This window comes from Malus domestica, chromosome 05, assembly GCF_042453785.1.
Source record: "Malus domestica chromosome 05, GDT2T_hap1".
Lineage (NCBI taxonomy): Eukaryota > Viridiplantae > Streptophyta > Magnoliopsida > Rosales > Rosaceae > Malus > Malus domestica.
Window position 1 is genome coordinate 2,070,174 of NC_091665.1, and position 18,705 is coordinate 2,088,878.

Here is an 18,705-nt window from a genome sequence, read left to right on the forward strand (position 1 = left end):
TAGAAAAATCTGGAATTTTAATACAATCATCTTGAAATATTCATGAACATTCTTCAATTAGAATCACTTTAAAATTCATCCATTTGAATACTTTTTACTTAAGAGAAAATTGAATGTCTTATTTTAAGATCAAAATTTTACCAAAAATAACCAATAAATTATAACTTAAATTAGAATAAAATATAAAATATAATATCGACTTAATCAAAATCCAACTCTCCGAGTGCTTGATAAATTCCACATACAGGCGCAGGACCCATTTAGTTCAATCCTTCTCTATCGTCTTCCTTTACTGGCTTTATTACTGTTCATGATTTCACCTCCCATCAAACCCTACAATAATAATACTAATTATAACTAATATTTCTACTAGTTTCTCAAGTTTTTTGAGTTTTTGTTTTGGGTCCTGCAATAATCTCTCTCTCAGTTAATTTCTGTGAAAATCTGCAAAGTTTTTCTGTGGTTTTTATCAATGGCTTCGTCCAGTGGGACATCTTCAGGCTTCTCCTCCATGATTCGTCAAAACGCAGGCTCTGAGTCTTCAGGCTCTGAGTCCATGATTCATCAAAACTCTGGCTCTGAGGAAGACTTGATGGCTCTGATGGACCAGAGGAAGAGGAAGAAAATGATTTGGAACCGGGAATCGGCGAGGCGTTCTAGGATGAGGAAGCAGAAGCATTTGGATGATCTGACGGGCCAGATCAGCCAGCTGGAGAAGGAGAACCGTCAGATCATCTCCAGCCTCTACATCAAAAGCCAGCATTACATGAACATTGAGGCAGAGAAATTTGTTCTCAGAGCCCAAGCTGATGAGCTCAGAAGCAGATTGCAGTCCCTCAATGAGATTGCCAGTTTCTTGAATGCAGACAATGGTGGGCTCCATGCAGCTGCTGCAGATATAAGCTGCTTCAATGGTTTCTTCGACCCCTTGAGTGTGTCAAATCTTAATCAGCCTACTATGGCCTCTGGAGATATAAGCTGCTTCAATGAGCCTAATAACAGTTTCTTCGACCCCTTGAATCTGTCAAATCTTAATCAGCCTACTATGAGCTGCTTCAATAAGCCTAATAACAGTTTCTTCGACCCCTCGAATCTGTCAAATCTTAATCAGCCTACTATGGTCTCTGCAGATATAAGCTGCTTCAATGAGCATAATAATTGTTTCTTCGACCCCTCGAATCTGTCAAATCTTAGTCAGCCTACTATGGTCTCTTCAGATATAAGCTGCTTCAATGAGCCTAATAACAGTTTATTCGACCCCTCGAATCTGTCAAATCTTAATCAGCCTACTATGGCCTCTGCAGATATAAGCTACTTCAATGAGCCTAAATAACAGTTTCTTCGACCAATCTTAATCAGCCTACTATGGTCTCTGCAGATATGTTTAACTACTGGTGGTGATCGTGATCGTGATCGTGTTCGGTTTATTTATTTATATCCGTGTCGTGTTCGTGTGGACTTACTGATACGATGCGTATGAGCTTATTTGCATTTTGGATCGATTGATAGAAACTAGAGAGAGAGGTGTGTACTTTTATTTTACTAAGGAATAATTTTATGTGTTAAATGTAAAACAAAAGAGCTATGGTGTTTGCTTTGGTCTCTTATTACCATCCATTCTTCTCACACTCTTCTTTTTATCTTATTTTTTATATAAAAAATTCAAAACAAAATGTAGACGTAGCGTAATCGCAATCATTTAAATAGAAGGAGATAGAAGGGGAGAAAAATTAGAAGGGAAGAGAATCCTACATCATGGAATTTTCTTATTAGCTATTAATGTAGTTGTTTTCCTATTTCTTTTTATTATAATATTGACTAAGTTCTCTTTAATTTGTCTTTCTCTGGCATGTATGTCCTCGTTTGGCAGCTCGGACTGTACTAATTATTTCTGTCAAATAAGATAAATAATCCTCTGATAGTACTGACTAAATTAGTTAGGTGTTTGGTGCAGTATCGGACTAATGACCGTATTATTTATACCGTGTTTGGTACTGAACCAGATAAGAAAAGGGAAAAAAAAATTGACAATTTTTTGTTTGTTTGTTGAACTTTTCTCATATTTATACCTATTGAAAACCACACAAATTTTCAATAACAAACAAAAATAGTAAATTCCACACATCAAATTCAAAATATTTTCCAATAACATAAAAGAAGGTTCACAAAACACAACTACAATCGTTACGTTATATAGATTAATATCACATATCTAAGTTCACAAAATATACAAATGCAAGTTAGTTTCAGTAAGAAACAGTTTGTCCAGATAGCTAAAATATATGCATGCAACTGCTTTGCTTTCAGTAAGAAGCAATTTGTCCAAGCTTCAGAAGCTTTGAAGTATCAACACCCTTGAGCGTTCCGTTCTTGTCCTTCAACTGGTAAATGCCACTTATAATATCAGTTTCAAGTGTCAACCAAGATTTTTTATTTTTTGAAAAAGATGACATGTCAACCAAGAATTTAACTAAACATTACTCTAAATTTTTGTGTTACCCTTGATATAATCTCAATCAGTTCAGTGTAAGTTACATCATTTGATAGAAGGCAAGTCATTAGCTGCCAACACGACCTGCATAATAAGAGGCAATCATGTGAAAATGCTCAGCAAGGCTAACTCATTCACAAAGCATTCATAATAAATTTCAAATCCAGGGAAAGGGAGGATACTAGAAAAACTTCTTGGGTTTCTACAATAGAACCAGATGCATTGAACATAAGAACAAGATTTGACAGCAAACCTGTGTCCCACGCCAGAGTAATTCTCTTGCAAATGGTAAAATACCCAAAATAATATCAGCACAATTGTCGACAAATATAACATCCTGTGAAGTTAAAGAGATAAATGGTTGATACATAAGAAGCATCTTAGATTTACAAAAATTCTATATATTCTATATATACTAAAATCCAAACTTCTGGTCACTGTTCTAGGGCAGTGTGTGGACCAAAAAGTCCCTCAAGTTAGTCTTCAGTCATTACTTTTTGTCTTTTTGTACAGTAAAATTCCGAATTTGCTCTTTATATTCACCCTTTCCTCCATCTATGGAATCTTTCTTTCAATCTTTTCTTAATTCTTTAAACCCATGTATAGGTATAGCGGGTGGGCAGACAAAAAAATATTATAAAAATATGATTAAAACCGGGTCACGTGGTTTTGTGGCACAACAAATAATAAAAATTTATACCTTTTAATTTTTTAAATCTGGGAAGACAAATTTTTTTTTTTTTAAATGTGATTAAAACTAGGCCACATGATTTGTGGCACAACAAACAATAAAAATTTATACCTTCTTAATATTTTAAATGGAAAACTAATGAAAAGGGCTTGAAAACTTGTTTTAATGATAAGGACAAAATAAAGGGTAAAGTGAATAGTATATAATTGACTTTTTAGTGTAAAAATGTGATTTTTCATTAAAATGAACAGTACCGGGTGCTTTTCGTTAAATTTTCCTATTTTAAACCCATGTATAGCTGGTGGGAAGATAAAAAAAATATTAAAAAATGTGATCCACAGTGAATTTAACGGAAGGAGGCTGGAAAAGTTGGGGAACCGGGCCTCTCTTACCACGTGTTGGTCATCGTGAGGTTTGCTTTTCACTCTATACCCATTTCTGCTTTTCTTTTGTTCCGTTTCCAACTTCTTCTTGGCTTTTTCTTTCCGTTCGCTTCTCTCTCTCCAGTCTCTCACCTTCTGCTTATTTTCGAAGCTAGCTTTTTTTCTCTTCCGCGCCACTGTTGTTCCAGTGAGTTTTGCGTTTTTTCCAGTGTATCTGATTTAGTTTTTTTCGTTGGTTTTCGATTTGCAGATTGATTTTGTCTTTAAAGTTTCTTTTTTTTTTTCATTTTGGGGGTTTGATATGTGCGCTTATTTGGTTCCAGGAAACGCTCATGTCCCAATTTTGGGGCTTTCATGTGCAACTTTGCAAGCCCTTTGTGTTCAAGGTGTGTATATAAAATCTACTTTTTCTTTTGGGCTTTTTGTGGAACAAAATTTAAATTTTTTTGGGGTGGTCTTCTGTTTGCAGATGTGTCTTGCATTCAAATTTTGTTTTCCTAACTTTGGGGGTTTTATTTCTGTGTTCGGATTCTCGGTTTGGCTCTATGATTTGATTTTCTTTTCATTTCAGGAAACGGTGGTCTTTGTTTTTTGGAAATTTTGTATATGCGTTTGCAAACCATTTGTGCTGTAGGTATATAATTTCAAGTTTTCCTTTTGGTTTTCTAATGATGAGAGTTTTGATTTTTTGTGTGTTGTAAAAGTTAAATGTGTTGGAAACTGAAATTACGGATTTTGTTTTGTTTGGATTTTAAGCAGAGTCACTCACCAAGACTTTGCAGGGCACAAGGGTACGATTCAGACTCAGGATATGCAAGTATATATTGATTTGATTTCTGTTGTATTGTTTGAAGCTTTGTTAACAGTACTAGAGTTGTTAAATTTGTCCACCATATATATTCACCAAATTATGTCTCAATGTTGTTGCTGTTACTCGGTCATGGGGTTTCTTAAGATAGACTGTTATCAAGTTCGAATTATCTAATTTTCTTTCTGCATATTATTTTTTAATTATTTTTTGTTTTAGGAGTTGCAATTGTATAATTGGATAAGAAAACTAGAAAAATATGTTCGATTAGAACAGATAATTTTAATCATATCTTTAATTTATTTTTGGATTCTATCTTGGTATCATGTTGAGTGTTAGTCTTTTGTTCAAACTTTACGCTGCTGAGTTTGTTTAAACTTTAATTGTAATTGCAGGTTGATTTGGACCTGGGCAACTATGAACGCTTCCTAGATGTGACTCTTACTAGGGATAACAACATTACCACTGGCAAGATATATCAGGCGCTTCTAACTCGATTTTGACTTCCTTTGTGGTGTGTATCATTTCCTAATTTTGACTTCGAACTTGATCTTACTTATAGTTTTTAGTTTTTGAAAAAATGTAAATGTAATAACTGAGGTTTGTAATAGGGAGGGAGACACCATCAGTTGCTGGAATCATTAACCCCGGTTTTGAGGGATTTCAAAAGCTATTTTTCGGTCAAGAGGAAATCGCCATACCAGTGCACTCAAAGTAAGTCGCCATTCTCTCATCCTCTTACTAGATTTCGTCTTTCGTGGCTGCAAGCCACCTTTTGTATAGTTATGTATATGCATGTATGCTTGGTTAATCTTAATTTTCCATATCCAATATATTCAAATCATGTTATTAGTCAGATTACCATTCTTGATCTGGTGTTTCGAGATTGTCTGACCTTTGGGTTGATAACTGTTGCAGCATTGAAGCATCATGTGCCGCACATCCTACTGCTGATGTCTTAATCAACTTTGCTTCATACAGAACGTTGGTGATTATTCTATGAGTAGTGTTTTGGAGTGCGAAACTTCTATGGTTGTGCCTAACAATGAATGTATGTTGACATATCTGCAGTGCTGCCACTTCTTCCATGGCTGCTCTCAAGCAACCAACCATTAGAGTTGTGGCAATCATTGCTGAAGGTGTACCTGAGTTAGACACTAAGCAATTGATCGTATATGCTCGGGCAAACAACAAGGTTACACGATTGATGCAAAGTCATCTTAATTTCACTAACCTGGGAAAATGAACTGGCGATACTAACTTTAATTATCATATCTCTTGCAGGTTGTCATTGGCCCAGCTACTGTTGGAGGAATTCAAGCTGGAGCTTTTAAGATTGGTGACACTGCTGGAACAATTGATAACATTATTCACTGCAAGCTATACAGGCCTGGATCTGTTGGTTTTGTCTCCAAATCTGTATGTAGCTAATCCAATATCTTGAACTTCAGATAATTTGGTTATTCATAAGACTTTCATGATGTGTATACCTTAAATGTTTAGTGAATTGGAATTGAGTTCATTCATTTCTGTCCTCTGCCCTTATGTTGGCAAGACTGTCCAGGTGATGGTACAAAATCACAATGTTCATATGTCCTACCTTTTGCTTTTTTGCTTCACTTGCTTGAACGCTGATGACTGCCTTTCTTCCGTGATGTGAGTCGATATAGGTGGTTCCAACACATAACTGATGTCATTAAGACATGGGTCGAATCTCTTTCAGTCATTTCCATCGATGGAAAAGAGGGCCCTGCAAATTTTTATGCAGATCATTGGGAGCTTAATTTATTAGTATTTATGTAGAAATAGAAATAATTATAAATAAAACCTTCTTATCAGGCATGACCTTTCTTTTGATGTTTGTTTGATTTTCTTTTGTTGGTTGTGTTTTGCAACTCATAAGAACGATAAGTAAAAGGTAAAAGCTCTCCATAACAGGGTAGGCTTTTATTCATTTTAAAAATCATCCGTATGGTAGTTGGTAGATTTTTTCTATTTGAGATTTCTTATTGTTGTGGTAGAGTTATGTTGAGATTTCTTTTGCTATTTGATATTTTGCTATACATTCTTTACATACAATTTAATATGTCCATTTATGCTCTCGAAAATTGATAAAATATATATTTTGGTTCTGCATCTTTGTAACAGAATGGACAACCTCCCGTGATTTGCAAGCTTTTAAACCACCAAAAAAAAGGGTCTCTGTGTGTAAAGTGTGGAGAAGTTAAGACAGGTAAATTTCAAACTCATGTTTGTACAAGCTGTTATAATTTGAACAAGTAACAACTATATATTTTATGCAAATACTTGGTACATGTTTTATAAATTCTACACACAATTCTTGTAACATATTTGTTCCCTTATGTAACATTTATATACAATACTTGCAATATATTTGACATTCCCGCAGCAACGTGCGGGCAAACTTTCTAGTATTTACTATAACTTAGAAATGTAACTTGCCTTTTTCCAAGATTTCTTGGTCCATTTTAATTTGAAGGCGTCCATGTCATCGATAACCCAATGTCGAGGGACGAGGTTTTGACAACTAGCTAAAAAGGACATCCCATCCTTTGAGAAAATTTCTGCAAGCTTCAGGAACATAAAAGAAAAAAAAAAGGGTAAATGTCAAGTAGTTTCCAATGAAATATCGCTTTAGCAACAGGAAGGAGTGTTACAAAAAACAATGTATCGTGCATACCAAAACCCAAGTAGTCAAATTTCCAATATTTACTAGTTCTAAAACAAGAAAATCACATACCTGTGCGGAACCAAGATCAAATATGTTTCCGGCAAATATTCCTCTAACCAGATTCTCTACCCGCTTGACTTCATCTTCAATAGCATCATTAAGATCCACTACATTCTCAAATGGGGATATGGCCTTGGCATTCTCTTCATCCTGATGCGTTTAATTGCAATTGCAATCGCCAACTCAATCAATTATCTACACAGATGGACTAATAAAGCGTCCAATAACAGTTAAAAAGCACCAACCTTGACTTTCTTGAATATGTCTTGGAATCCCAACTTCCTAAGAACTTGCTCACGAAGTCTGTAAAGAAGCTAGATTTCCCAAACAAATCACAAAAAGTTAACAAACGGCGTTATATCATCACTACTACAACACAATAGAAAGTGAAAAATCAAATCAAATCAAAACTTGGAGCTTACAATGCAATCTGGCGGGCCGCCGTGACTTTCAGGATCCTTCTTCAAGTCCTCAAGTATTTCAGTGTACCTTTCAGGCAAAAACACAAACAGATTGCAGCGCTTCCAAAAACCCAATTCACTCCATCGCAAAACAATCAGTAAAGTGTGTACCTTTGAGCAAATTTCTCAGCTCTGGCCGTAGCATCAGGGACCGAAGAGTCGGACTCAGGTCGTTTCCGGTGAAAGAGCGGCTGCAGGTCATCAGGTTGAAGATCCTGTCAAGGAAATCGATTAATTGGATTTCCATAGTGGTGGGTCGTCGCAAATTGAGTCAAGAAGCTTCATCGTCCAACCCTAATTAACTTCACAGAATTTTATAGAAACAGAGAGAAGAAGAAAGAAGAACGAAGGCTGAACGACGAGAACAGGAATGAGTCTTGCGAACAATGCGAGGGAGAGGAACGCGGCGACCGAGGGACAGAAAGAGCGAGCGTTGTTTCATACCCGACTAAGGTACTGTGATGTGAGAATAAGCGGTTGTGAAATAAATCAGCAGTGTTTGGTAAACTTTTTTGTAAAAGTGCTTTTGGAAAAAAAAAGCAGTCTAATAATGGGTCTTTTCATTAAAGGAGCACTGTAGCTCCGTGTGCTTTGAAAAAAAAGCCAGTTTTCCAAAGCTGCAAATAACAGCTTCAGCTTTTTCCTTTGATTTCAGCTTATTCTCACAGCAGCTTTCAAAATAAGCTTTTTTTTTTTTCAAAATAAGTTTTTTTTCATGGGTGCTTTTTTTTTTTAAGCACCTCACTCCCAAACCGCCCCTAATAATCCTTAGGTTTTGGGGTGGATAAATTAGCAGGCGTTTACCGTATAAAACATGTGGCGGTCAGTACAATCAATCCGGATGCTATTTAGTATGGAGCCGTACCAAACATTCAGGTCCGTATCATTTATCCTATTCGATCCCTTATGCAGGCTACCAAACGAGGCCATCACCTCTTTATATTCGACACAAACTCGTACTAAGGGTTTAGTCAAATTAAGTACGAGTTTGAGTTAAATTGACTAAAGTAACGTATTTCGTCTATGGTCAGCATTTAAGTTTAAATTATTTTATTATTATTTTGATAAATTTAGGAAATTATTATTGGCACTTCAAAAATCTCATTCTACATTCCAAACTTTCTATATTTGAAAAGAAAAATACACTTGTAAGGAGTGTAGAACGAGATTTTTGAAATGTCAATAACACTTCCCTAAATTTAGTGTGTGTGTGTATATATATATATATATATTATCATTTTAAGAAGAAAAAGAAGTGGTCAGAGGGATTAAATATTGACTTGTGAATTTCAAACTTTTTTATAATGTCTTGATGCAATTATACATGTAAGCTTTCTTTTTTTTATCAATAATGCACAATTCTACCTACACGCATCTTCAAGAATTTTTCTAAATTTTTGCTAAATTAGCTAATAAATAGTGTCAAAAGCCAGAAAAATTAACTCAACTTCAACAACACTCTATTTTAAGATAACATTAATATTTTTTACTTTTTCAAGAGAGCTATAATTAAGAGGAGAGAGAGAATTGAATAGTTGGAGAGTTTTAATTTTTACCAATTGTTCAAATGTTAAATTCTCTCTCCTTCTTTATAAGTTTATAGAGTGATTATTCATTTTGTTAGTTTGAAGATTCATTTAAAGAGTCTCTTGGAGCAAGGTTTGTTGGCTTTTTGCTAAAATAGTTAACAAATGTTGTTTTATAGTCTTTTTAGGGCAACTCAAACAGCTCTCACAAATATAACTTTTCAAATATAAGTTTGTAACTTACGTGACAATTTAAAGAGTAAAATTTGTTACTTCACAATCTTGTTTTCCAACAGATTTTATAAGTTTTAATATTGTATTATATACTATCTAAATAAGAAACAAGTTGTCCCACATCAGTTTTATACGGCCTGCAAATAGGCTTGAAATCAAGGATAGTAAAGGTGGATGATGCATTTTCTGATTTTGTTTCTCTGCCACCGCATGTTCTAGTTTTTTCAAAGATCCATATATATGGCTAATCATCTTTACCAAGGATCACCTTGAAGACAAGTTTTAGTGGTAGTGTCCCGATAAATATGTCAGAAGTGAATCTTTCTTGTTAAGAGGAAATAGCCATCACTCGAGGAGAAAATTGAATCAAGGATTATTGAAATCAAATAATTGAAATGGGTAACTATATATACTTGATAAAATCTTATCGAAACAATAACTTGCCTAAGCACCAGGTGCGAAAGAAACTCACACGATAACCCAATCCAATTTTTTCACAATTCTTCACTAATTCAACCTGTAAATCACTTCAAACACTATGTACGATTGGAAAATGCTAAACTTTTGCAAACAAAAAATATTTTGAATACCTCAACGCTTGGGTTGGTTCGGTGAAGAAAAAGCGCAATGACAAATATGCAGCAAAACAAGGATTAAACATGAGACAAATATGTAGAAAATTGATTTTGTGTTTTTATTTTATCAATGGGTGTAAAGATAACTTATATATTGAATTGGGTTTATGAGGGTAGTTTAGGTAATAAATTTGAGTTTAAAGAGATATTGATGGTTTAATTAAAATTGATATGGGTGTAGAGATTAAGTTGGGTGTAAAAATAGTTTATGGGTTCAAATAAAATTTCCCATTAATTATTGGTGCGTGGGTAAAGGAGTTTGGATGAAGAGCGTATGGATGGGTGGCCTGGGATTTCGTAGGGATTTTTAAAGGAGCGGGGGGAGTGGGGAATTTTTCATGTGAGTCTAGTTTAATGGCGGAGGTAGAAGCGGTGCGGGCTGCGTTGTTGGCTTGTGTTGACATGGAATTTGATGTGTTTCAGATTGAATCAGATTCTAAGGGTCTTGTGGATATGATTAATGGCAAGGTTCAACCAAATGTTGTAACTAAAGCTCTTCTTCTTTATATTCAATATGTGAAGCAAGGGTTGAGGTCAATAGATTTTATTTTTGCTCCTCGTATTTGTAATACGGAGTAGCCTCTTTCGCCTTACGGGAGGGGGCCTTTATGTCTGGGACTAATTTAGGTTAGAGTGGTTATTTAATATTTTGACTTTTAATATAAACCCTTCAATTCAAATATAATGAAATTCTTACCTTCAAAAAAAAAAAATTAATGGTAATGGTGAGAAATGAAAGTCTATGTTGCTCTACATATTTCTTAAAAAAGGTGAATTTAGCAATTCTGTTGGAGATGCTTTTATCTCTAAGGTTAGCAAATTGGAACCAATTGTTGGATTGGAAGTTTGAAAAGTAGACATTTTCTTTAACACAATCAAGATATTTATCCTTCCTTTTCCCCTTCAAGATTTAGAAATATCGTCATTTGAATAATGCTCGAACCGGCTTCAAGTAATTAAAATTCTTAAAGTCTCACATGGGTTAAAAGTCTAACAAATTTCAAATTTTAGCATGCCCTTAATGGATAGGGTGATTATTATCATTGTAATGTATAATTTTCTTACATAATCCACGTTACACAAGGTGAAATAAAAAATCCCCCCCGCGCGCGCGGGGCGAGATTCTCAAAGATATCAGTATCATATGAAAGTTTCCAACCATCTTAGGCAAGAGATGGTGATTGATCTTTCTTGAAAAAAGTACCACAACTAATGCTTTTCTCCTCATGGAAGCTCAATTATAGGTCAAGTACTTCATATTATGATAACCCACACATGTCCTACGATGTGAGTCTCTCCATGTTCTCTTTTCTAGGACTTTTTTGCGATGTAAATTTGCAAGTGATGAGAATGCATTTTTCGATTTGCAATATATCATCATTGTTATCTATGTGAGTTAAACATGAGACATCTCTAATCAAGTGGAGACAGATATCATTAAAACAAAAGCTATTTAAAACTGTTAGATCGATGAATTCTTCATTCTCTGTCGCAGTCTATATTAGTGGCAGTTCGTTGTATTACGTTACAATTTTTTAGTAAAAGAAAGGAGTATGTCAATACAAACAATATGAAGCAAAATATTTAATTTAGGCCATATTTGCTTATATGTTATTCTCACAAGATTTTAGACTTGATGATTTACTTTTCTTTGCAAGGGTAAAAGTAAAACCAACGATTGTGAATCTGAGGGAAAGGCAAAATGATGAATGAAATATTAAAAGGAATAACGAAAGGTAAAGGGTAATAAAACCAACTAAGTTAAAGTTAATAAAAACTTAAGATTGAATTATGGTTTAAGTCACCAAGTGGGTAATGAAAAGCTCTAAAAAATTATAAATAAAAAATTATAAAGTCACCAAGTGGGTGCCGGGAACAATTTTAGCACTGCAACTTCTGAAAGACATGTGCACGATGAACTGAAGGCATCAGAAATAATGAAGTTATGGCTACAATATTAATTAATTTAATTAATTATACGAGATCTACCTGCTAAACCTGCACAAATATCAAAATTAATGATAATTGGACAGTAATTTGTGCTTAGATGCTGCTTACTTTACAATTAGCTTTTACGTGAATGTGTTTGTCATATTCATTCAGCATTTTGGAAACAAAACACTAATTAATCAAATAATAGATGAAAAGGAGGCACACTTTCATTGATTCACGCTGATTTAGTTAGGAAGAGAAGTTTAAAAAAATACAAATAAAGTATATTCAATTTTCTTTTTTTTATTTATTTTTTATTATACAATGATATTTTACTCTAAGGAAATGGAAGATTGAGTTAGGCCACACAATAGATCATTTACGAAGTAAGTATCGAACTCAACATACATCATCGTCATTTATGTGAGTCAAATCTGAGACGTCTCACTTATAACTGAAAAGTAACTTTACTAAATCTCAGTACTAATTGGCAAGTAATAGTTGCATTTCCTTAGATAGAATTTTCTCTTAATTCAAAAATAGTGGATTGACCTAGGATTCAACATATCTTGACAAGACACCACACAAATATAAAAAAACATATATCTTGACAAGACACCACACAAACATAAAAAAACAAAAGTGATGTTGTATTTTTTTTAATTACTTAAAGCACATGTACATTGTATTAAGTTCGAATATCCATCCTTTACGTTGATGTAAAAGTAAAATGAAATAAAACTACTTTAGAGTACTCCAATGCCTCCAACTTGATATTTTTTATTGGAATATTTGAAAATTAGAGATTCTATCGTTTTCTTAAAGAAACAAACAAAAGAAGATAATTACGTTTTATTCTTTGCTTAAAGTCAAATGGAAAAGGATTATAAGAATCCCATGATCATAACAGTTTATCGTACATCGTACGGTTAGAAATCATTTCAAAATTTAATATAAATAGTACCTAACGAAAACTGATCGTACAATGTACGATGAACGATCACGATCGCATGATGGTAAATTTCTTATCCACTATTTTGTAATTCATCTTATTGTTTTAATAAATTGTTATCGTTTCTTCTTAAAAAAATAAAAAATAAATCACATGCAATTGTCATTAGACAAAAAGAAAACAACAACAGACCTCATCCTCGGATGAATCACTCTCCTCAACTCCTTCACCAAGTTCAGAACTATCACTTTCATCATCATCATCATCACTGGCCGCGCCATCATTGTTGCTTGTGTTATAACACCCGGCCATGGTTATACTTGACAATATTAACACACACACCCTCAAAACAATAAACTCGTTGAATCAAACATGGCAAGGAAATTTAATTCCTACATCTTTAGACTCATCCTTTTCTACATATTTACAGTTACATCATCTCCAGAGGAATCATTCTCTTCACCTTCCTGTTAACCATAGTATAATATCTTTGAGAATTATACAGAGAAGACCATAGAAGCTTAAAGAACAAGAAGCTTGAGAAAGAAGTCAGAGAAAGTTTAGAGAGAGAAAGAAATATTTTCATATATTTTCCTTAATGATCCAGATCAATACAATCACACATATATCTAATGAAAGCTTCTATTACAATGTCCTTATCCTCCAACTAAATCTTGTAATCTAGCCGTTTATATATTGACAGATGTCATAATCCTGATGGCTCAAGTATATACTCTAACATCCCCCTCAAGCTCAGGTTTGGATGAACCAAGCATGAGGTTGCTGTAGTGTGTACTGAAAAGAGGTGCACTTAGCCCCTTTGTGAGTATGTCTACAAACTGTTCTGAAGAGGAAACAAACTGAACAAGAAGCTTTTTGCTTGCCACCCTTTCTTGAACGAAATGAACATCGATTTTAATGTGTTTAGTCATCTGGTGTTGTACTAGATTGAAAGAGAAAGCTATAGCAGACATATTATCACAAAACAGTACAAGAGTATAGGAAATTTTGAGTTGGAGAAATGTAAGCAGCTGCTGAATCTAATCCAATTCTGCAGCTATTGAAGACAATGCCATATACTCAGTTTCGGTAGATGAACGAGAGACTGTTTTCTACTTCTTGGAGGACCAAGAAATTGGATTATTCCTAAGAAAGACAACTAAGCATGTGGTAGACCGCTGATGTGAAAATTATCTTAACACACAAATTTAACCATTTTTTGACAATTGTAGTACAAGTATAAGTAGGGATTGTTCTGAACCGGGGATTAGGAAGGCTTGCTAATAACCTCTAAACTGACTCAAAAACATAAAACTAAATTTAAAAACACTTAACAAGACTCACAAGACTCAAAGCAAACTTAAAATACTCAAAACAGCTTAAAACAACTAAATAAACTTAAACTAGACACTAGGAATGACTTTGGACGAAAATTGACTTTTACTTGAACCAAAACATTTAAAAACACAAATTAAAACAGATTCTAACTAATTAGACACACTAAAGTAAAGGGGGATTGAGTTTTGGACGAAGTTGAAACAAACAAACAAGTATGAAAAACTAGACAGATTGTATAACAAATTTGAGAAATAAGATGATGGATGGGATAGCTAGAGGCTTTTTCTCCACACATGATATGTATGCAGACAACTCGATTTCCAGTTACTACTTCATTGAATTATGAACGACAATGCTCCAAATTAACCATGACATCACTAATTAACTCTCAGATTTTCCTTGTTTTATTGGATTGGATGACATCATTCGACAACCCAAAACATTCTTCAAAAGTTCCCTACATAGAGATACAATCAAAGATCATTACGTTTAATGAAAATCATAAGCATTGACAAAGCACTTGCAACTATGACATCATGTCACTCATGCTAGGAATTGAACTTAACGCGATCGTTTATAAGCGACTTTCACTACATGTGAATATAAGTTTGTAACGATTATGTGAAACTTCCTTATATTCTAGCAACGGATTTATGCATGCCAATTAAGTGTCGACCCTTAATTAACAAATACAAATAAGTTATCAATCAAATAGTTAAGCCAATTGCATTCACGATTCAAGAGTTCATAACTGGAATTTATCAAATTATATTGCACACATAATCATGGCTTTGAAATCACCCCTAGCCAAGAGGGGTTTAGCCACTCATATTTACAACAAAACGAAAGGAAATGAATTTAAACATTAGAAACAAAATAAAGAAAACACCTAAACACTCCAACGATCCAAGTTGGACAGCAAGCACGTCCAAGCACTTTCCTTCTCTTCCTTTGCTACGGTACAAGGTGTTGGTGAGTGTTTGAAGGTTTGTTTGTATGGAGGAATGGATGTGAAGATGAATGGATGTGTTTGGATAAAAGTTGTGTTGAAATGGGAGTGAATGATCTAACCAAGTATGAACTAAATTTATGTCACACACGCTTCCTTTTATAGAGGAAGTGCATGGCAATGGAGGGGAACATGGAGTGGTGTAGCAATTGAGTGCAATGATGCATGAAATCTGAAATGATGGAGAGAACAAGGAGTGGTGTAGCAATTAAGTGCAATGATTCAATGTAATGATGCATGAATTTGAAATGATGGAGGGAACAAGGAATGGTGTAGCAATTGAGTGCAATGAGTGGTGTTTGAAATGATTCAAAGGTGAAAGTGAAATGATGATGCAAAGCATGGGGGTAAAATGGAGTGGTGTTGCAGCTAGGGAACATGAATGATTGTGCACATGGTAGAGAAAGGAAAGAAAGGTGGAATGATGCAACAAATGAGTGAATGGAGGGAACATGGATGATGATGCACGACATAGGAATCCAAAGGGAGTGCAATGGTGGTGCACGACAATGATGGAAAGGTGAATGGTGGAGTGACACCCATTTGTGGCTGAGCTCTTTGTCCTTTTTACATTAATTCTTCTTTCTCTTTAACACATTCCTAGCCTCTTTAGTCTTCAATTTCGTCCATCCACCTTGCTCCATACATGTGCTATTCATTCCAAGCCCAAAACTGCTCCAAAATGCACCAAAATGCATCTTATTGCTTCATAAGGCCTATGGACCTATAAACACACGAAAATAGCTTAAAATACATAATTAACTAAGAAATAACAACATAAATGCATGAGAACAAGCTAACTCAGTCGCATAAATATGCTCCTATCAACCGCCGATCATTGGGATCGCCAGCCCAGTCAGCATCACTAAAAGCTTTGAGGAACAACTTTCTTTTGCTATAAGTAATCCCTTGTGACAAAGACCCTTTAAGATACCTCAAAATACGTTTAACTGCAGTGAAATGAGATACCATTGGAACTTGCATAAACTAACTAACTTGATGCACAAAAAATGCAATATCAGGTCGACTAAAAACAAGGTATTGCAAAGCGCCAACAACACTTCTATAAAGAGCAGGGTTATTGAAAGGTTAACCATCATCCTTAAGAAGTCTACTATAAGGTAAACATGGTGTTGTTGTAGGTTTGGCATCAATCATTTCAGTCTTCTTCATCAAATTAGCAACATACTTTTCTTGTGATAGAATAAACCCTAATCGGTGCGAGAAATTTGAATGCCCAAGAAAAAGTGTAAGGAACCAAGATCCTTAATGTCAAACTCGTTAGTCAAATCTGCAATAACTTGTTGAATGGCAGAAGTTGCACTCCCAGTAATTATAATATCGTCCACATATAAAAGACGAATCACAATGGCACCATCAATGTGTTTGACAAACAGTGAAGAATCAGAGTAGGTGGTTTTGAAACCTAATTGTGGCAAAAATTGAGTAAACCTATCATTCCAAACCCTTGGGGCTTGTTTAAGTCCATACAAAGACTTATGTAACTTGCAGACCAAATAAGGATGCTGAGAATCCACAAACCCTGGAGGTTGTGACATATAAACCTCCTCCTGCAATATGCCATGTAAAAAGGCATTCTTCACATCGAGTTGTCTCAATGGCCAATTGAACTGAGCTGCAAGTGCAAGTATTAGTCTCACAGTTGTTGGTTTAACAACTGGACTAAATGTTTCACCATAATCCAAACCTTCTTTTTGGCTAAATCCTTTAGCAACCAAACGGGCCTTGTGTCGAGCAATACTCCCATCTGCATTTCTCTTGATTTTAAATACCCATTTTCACCCAATCAAATTCTTGTGATGTGGAAGATCAACTAAACTCCATGTTTTCTATGAATAGAGAGCATTGAGCTCCTCCTACATTGCATTAAACCACACTGGAACTTTCAATGCAGATTTATATGTGGCATGCTCATTAGTAGTCAAATCCACCACTGTTGAACTGTTTGTAGAAGCAAAGAACACCTTTTTTTTTAACAATCCCACTCTTGGATCGAGTCTGCATAGGATGTAAGTTTAAAGGTGGAACTTCTAGTACCATTGGAATACTTTCAGAACTATACTTAGGAACCACATGAGCTAGAGAATCTTGTGCAGCAATGGACTGAGGTGACATGGATGGTTGAGGTAATATAGGTGGTAGTGGAGAAGATGAATGGAAAGATTGTGAAGGCAATTGATCAGATACTGATACTGGTGGTGATGTAACTAGAACATTTTGTAAGTTAGGAACCACAACAGGAACTATGTTAGGAGAAATAGTTGGATTTGAACGTTTTGATTTTGGACATTGTGAATTAGAACTAAGAGAACCATAGGGAAAATCTATTTCATTGAAAATGACATGTCTTGATATATATATTTTCCCATGATTTAGTTCAAAGCATATGTAACCTTTATAATTTGAAGCATATCCCAAGAAGATACATTTTGCAGACTTAGGTTGTAATTTGTTACTGTTATAGGGTTTTAAAAGTGGAAAACAAGCACAACCAAAAACCCTTAGATGTTGAATTTCAGGAATAGCAGAGTATAAAAGTTCAAATGGTGATTTATTTTGAAAAATAGAATAGGGCATTCTATTGATCAAATAAATGGCTGTTTGGCAGGCAAAGGACCAGAACTTAGAAGGCAAATTGGCATTATGTAAAAGTGTAATTGCGGTTTGAACTATATGTTTATGTTTTCTCTCAGCCAAACCATTTTGTTCAGGGGTATATGGACATGATTTGTTATGGGAAATGCCTTGTTTAGCAAGAAAAGACTGCATAGGTTTACCAATGTATTCAACCCCCATCACTCTGTAAGACCTTAATTCGTGCTGAAAATTGAGTGAAAAGAAACTGATAGAATGTAACAAACACTGGACAAAGATCTGATTTATTAATTAACGGAAACAGGCAGCAAAATCTAGTACACTCATCAACAAAGATGACATAATATTTGAAACCATCTACGGATACACTAGGTGCAGGTCCCCACAAATCACTATGCACAACCTCAAAAGGTATTACAGACTTTGCAGAAGCAGGAGAAAAATGAAGCTTACGAAATTTGCCTTCTAAACAACTCTGACAAATAATAGGAGACACATCTTGTGTAACAACAACATTAGACTTTCTAAGTATAAGAGAGACTATAGGATTGAAAGGATGACCTAATCTGCAATGCCATAAGGTTGAATTCACAGTGTGTCCAAGAAAGGCAAGAGCTTCATTGGCTTGTACATGAGATGATTGGCTTGATGGTAAAGTAGGTAAGGAAGGAATTGGATACAATCGATTGTTGCAGAGTCCTTTATACAAGATTCTCCTTGTGGCCTTGTCCTGAATCAAAAAACAATAAGCATCGAATATTAACCAACAATTGTTGTCAAGACAGATTTTATGAACTGACATCAGATTATGAGACAATTTCGGGATATAAAGAACATAATTCAACTTAATAGGCTGAAAAGATGGCCTAATAAGAGA

General features: G+C 34.7%; 3 protein-coding genes across 4 annotated transcripts; 1 reads left to right on the forward strand and 2 right to left on the reverse strand.

The window, feature by feature from the left end:
• Nucleotides 1-224: 224 nt before the first annotated feature.
• Nucleotides 225-1,626, forward strand: LOC103438601 (bZIP transcription factor 11-like). Its single transcript, XM_008377131.4, has one exon. The coding sequence runs from the start codon at nt 473-475 to the stop codon at nt 1,331-1,333; it is 861 nt and encodes a 286-aa protein (XP_008375353.3). The 5' UTR covers nt 225-472; the 3' UTR covers nt 1,334-1,626.
• Nucleotides 1,627-2,129: 503 nt separating this feature from the next.
• Nucleotides 2,130-5,504, reverse strand: LOC139196319 (uncharacterized). Of its 2 annotated transcripts, none has more exons than XM_070822019.1 (4): nt 5,269-5,504; nt 2,745-2,828; nt 2,500-2,575; nt 2,130-2,381 (listed from the first exon to the last, which is right to left on the reverse strand). In XM_070822019.1, the coding sequence occupies exons 1-4, from the start codon at nt 5,502-5,504 to the stop codon at nt 2,304-2,306; spliced, it is 474 nt and encodes a 157-aa protein (XP_070678120.1). In that variant the 3' UTR covers nt 2,130-2,303. The 2 variants fall into 2 exon arrangements, with proteins under 2 accessions (XP_070678120.1, XP_070678121.1); XM_070822020.1 differs by lacking the exon at nt 5,269-5,504 and adding an exon at nt 3,575-3,706.
• Nucleotides 5,505-5,819: 315 nt separating this feature from the next.
• LOC139195745 (damage-control phosphatase At2g17340-like) lies at nt 5,820-8,516 on the reverse strand. Its single transcript, XM_070821140.1, has 7 exons — nt 8,391-8,516; nt 7,698-7,801; nt 7,548-7,614; nt 7,371-7,439; nt 7,135-7,275; nt 6,837-6,965; nt 5,820-6,123 (listed from the first exon to the last, which is right to left on the reverse strand). Exons 1-7 carry the CDS (start codon nt 8,514-8,516, stop codon nt 6,097-6,099), a joined length of 663 nt encoding a protein of 220 aa, XP_070677241.1. The 3' UTR covers nt 5,820-6,096.
• Nucleotides 8,517-18,705: the final 10,189 nt, after the last annotated feature.

Bases quoted from the DNA above. Each gene is read 5' to 3' on its own strand.
- LOC139196319 (XM_070822019.1), bottom strand. From the start codon at position 5,504: ATGATTGCCACAACTCTAATGGTTGGTTGCTTGAGAGCAGCCATGGAA. The intron at 2,829-5,268 runs GTCAGACAATCT...TTAACTTCACAG, and splicing joins CAACAGTTATCAACCCAAAG to GATGTTATATTTGTCGACAA. The intron at 2,576-2,744 runs GTTTGCTGTCAA...CTTATTATGCAG, and splicing joins TACTCTGGCGTGGGACACAG to GTCGTGTTGGCAGCTAATGA.
- LOC139195745 (XM_070821140.1), bottom strand. From the start codon at position 8,516: ATGGCCTCGTTTGGTAGCCTGCATAAGGGATCGAATAGGATAAATGAT. The intron at 7,615-7,697 runs GTACACACTTTA...TTTGCCTGAAAG, and splicing joins GCTGAGAAATTTGCTCAAAG to GTACACTGAAATACTTGAGG. The intron at 7,276-7,370 runs GTTGGTGCTTTT...TAAACGCATCAG, and splicing joins ACATATTCAAGAAAGTCAAG to GATGAAGAGAATGCCAAGGC.
- LOC103438601 (XM_008377131.4), top strand. From the start codon at position 473: ATGGCTTCGTCCAGTGGGACATCTTCAGGCTTCTCCTCCATGATTCGT.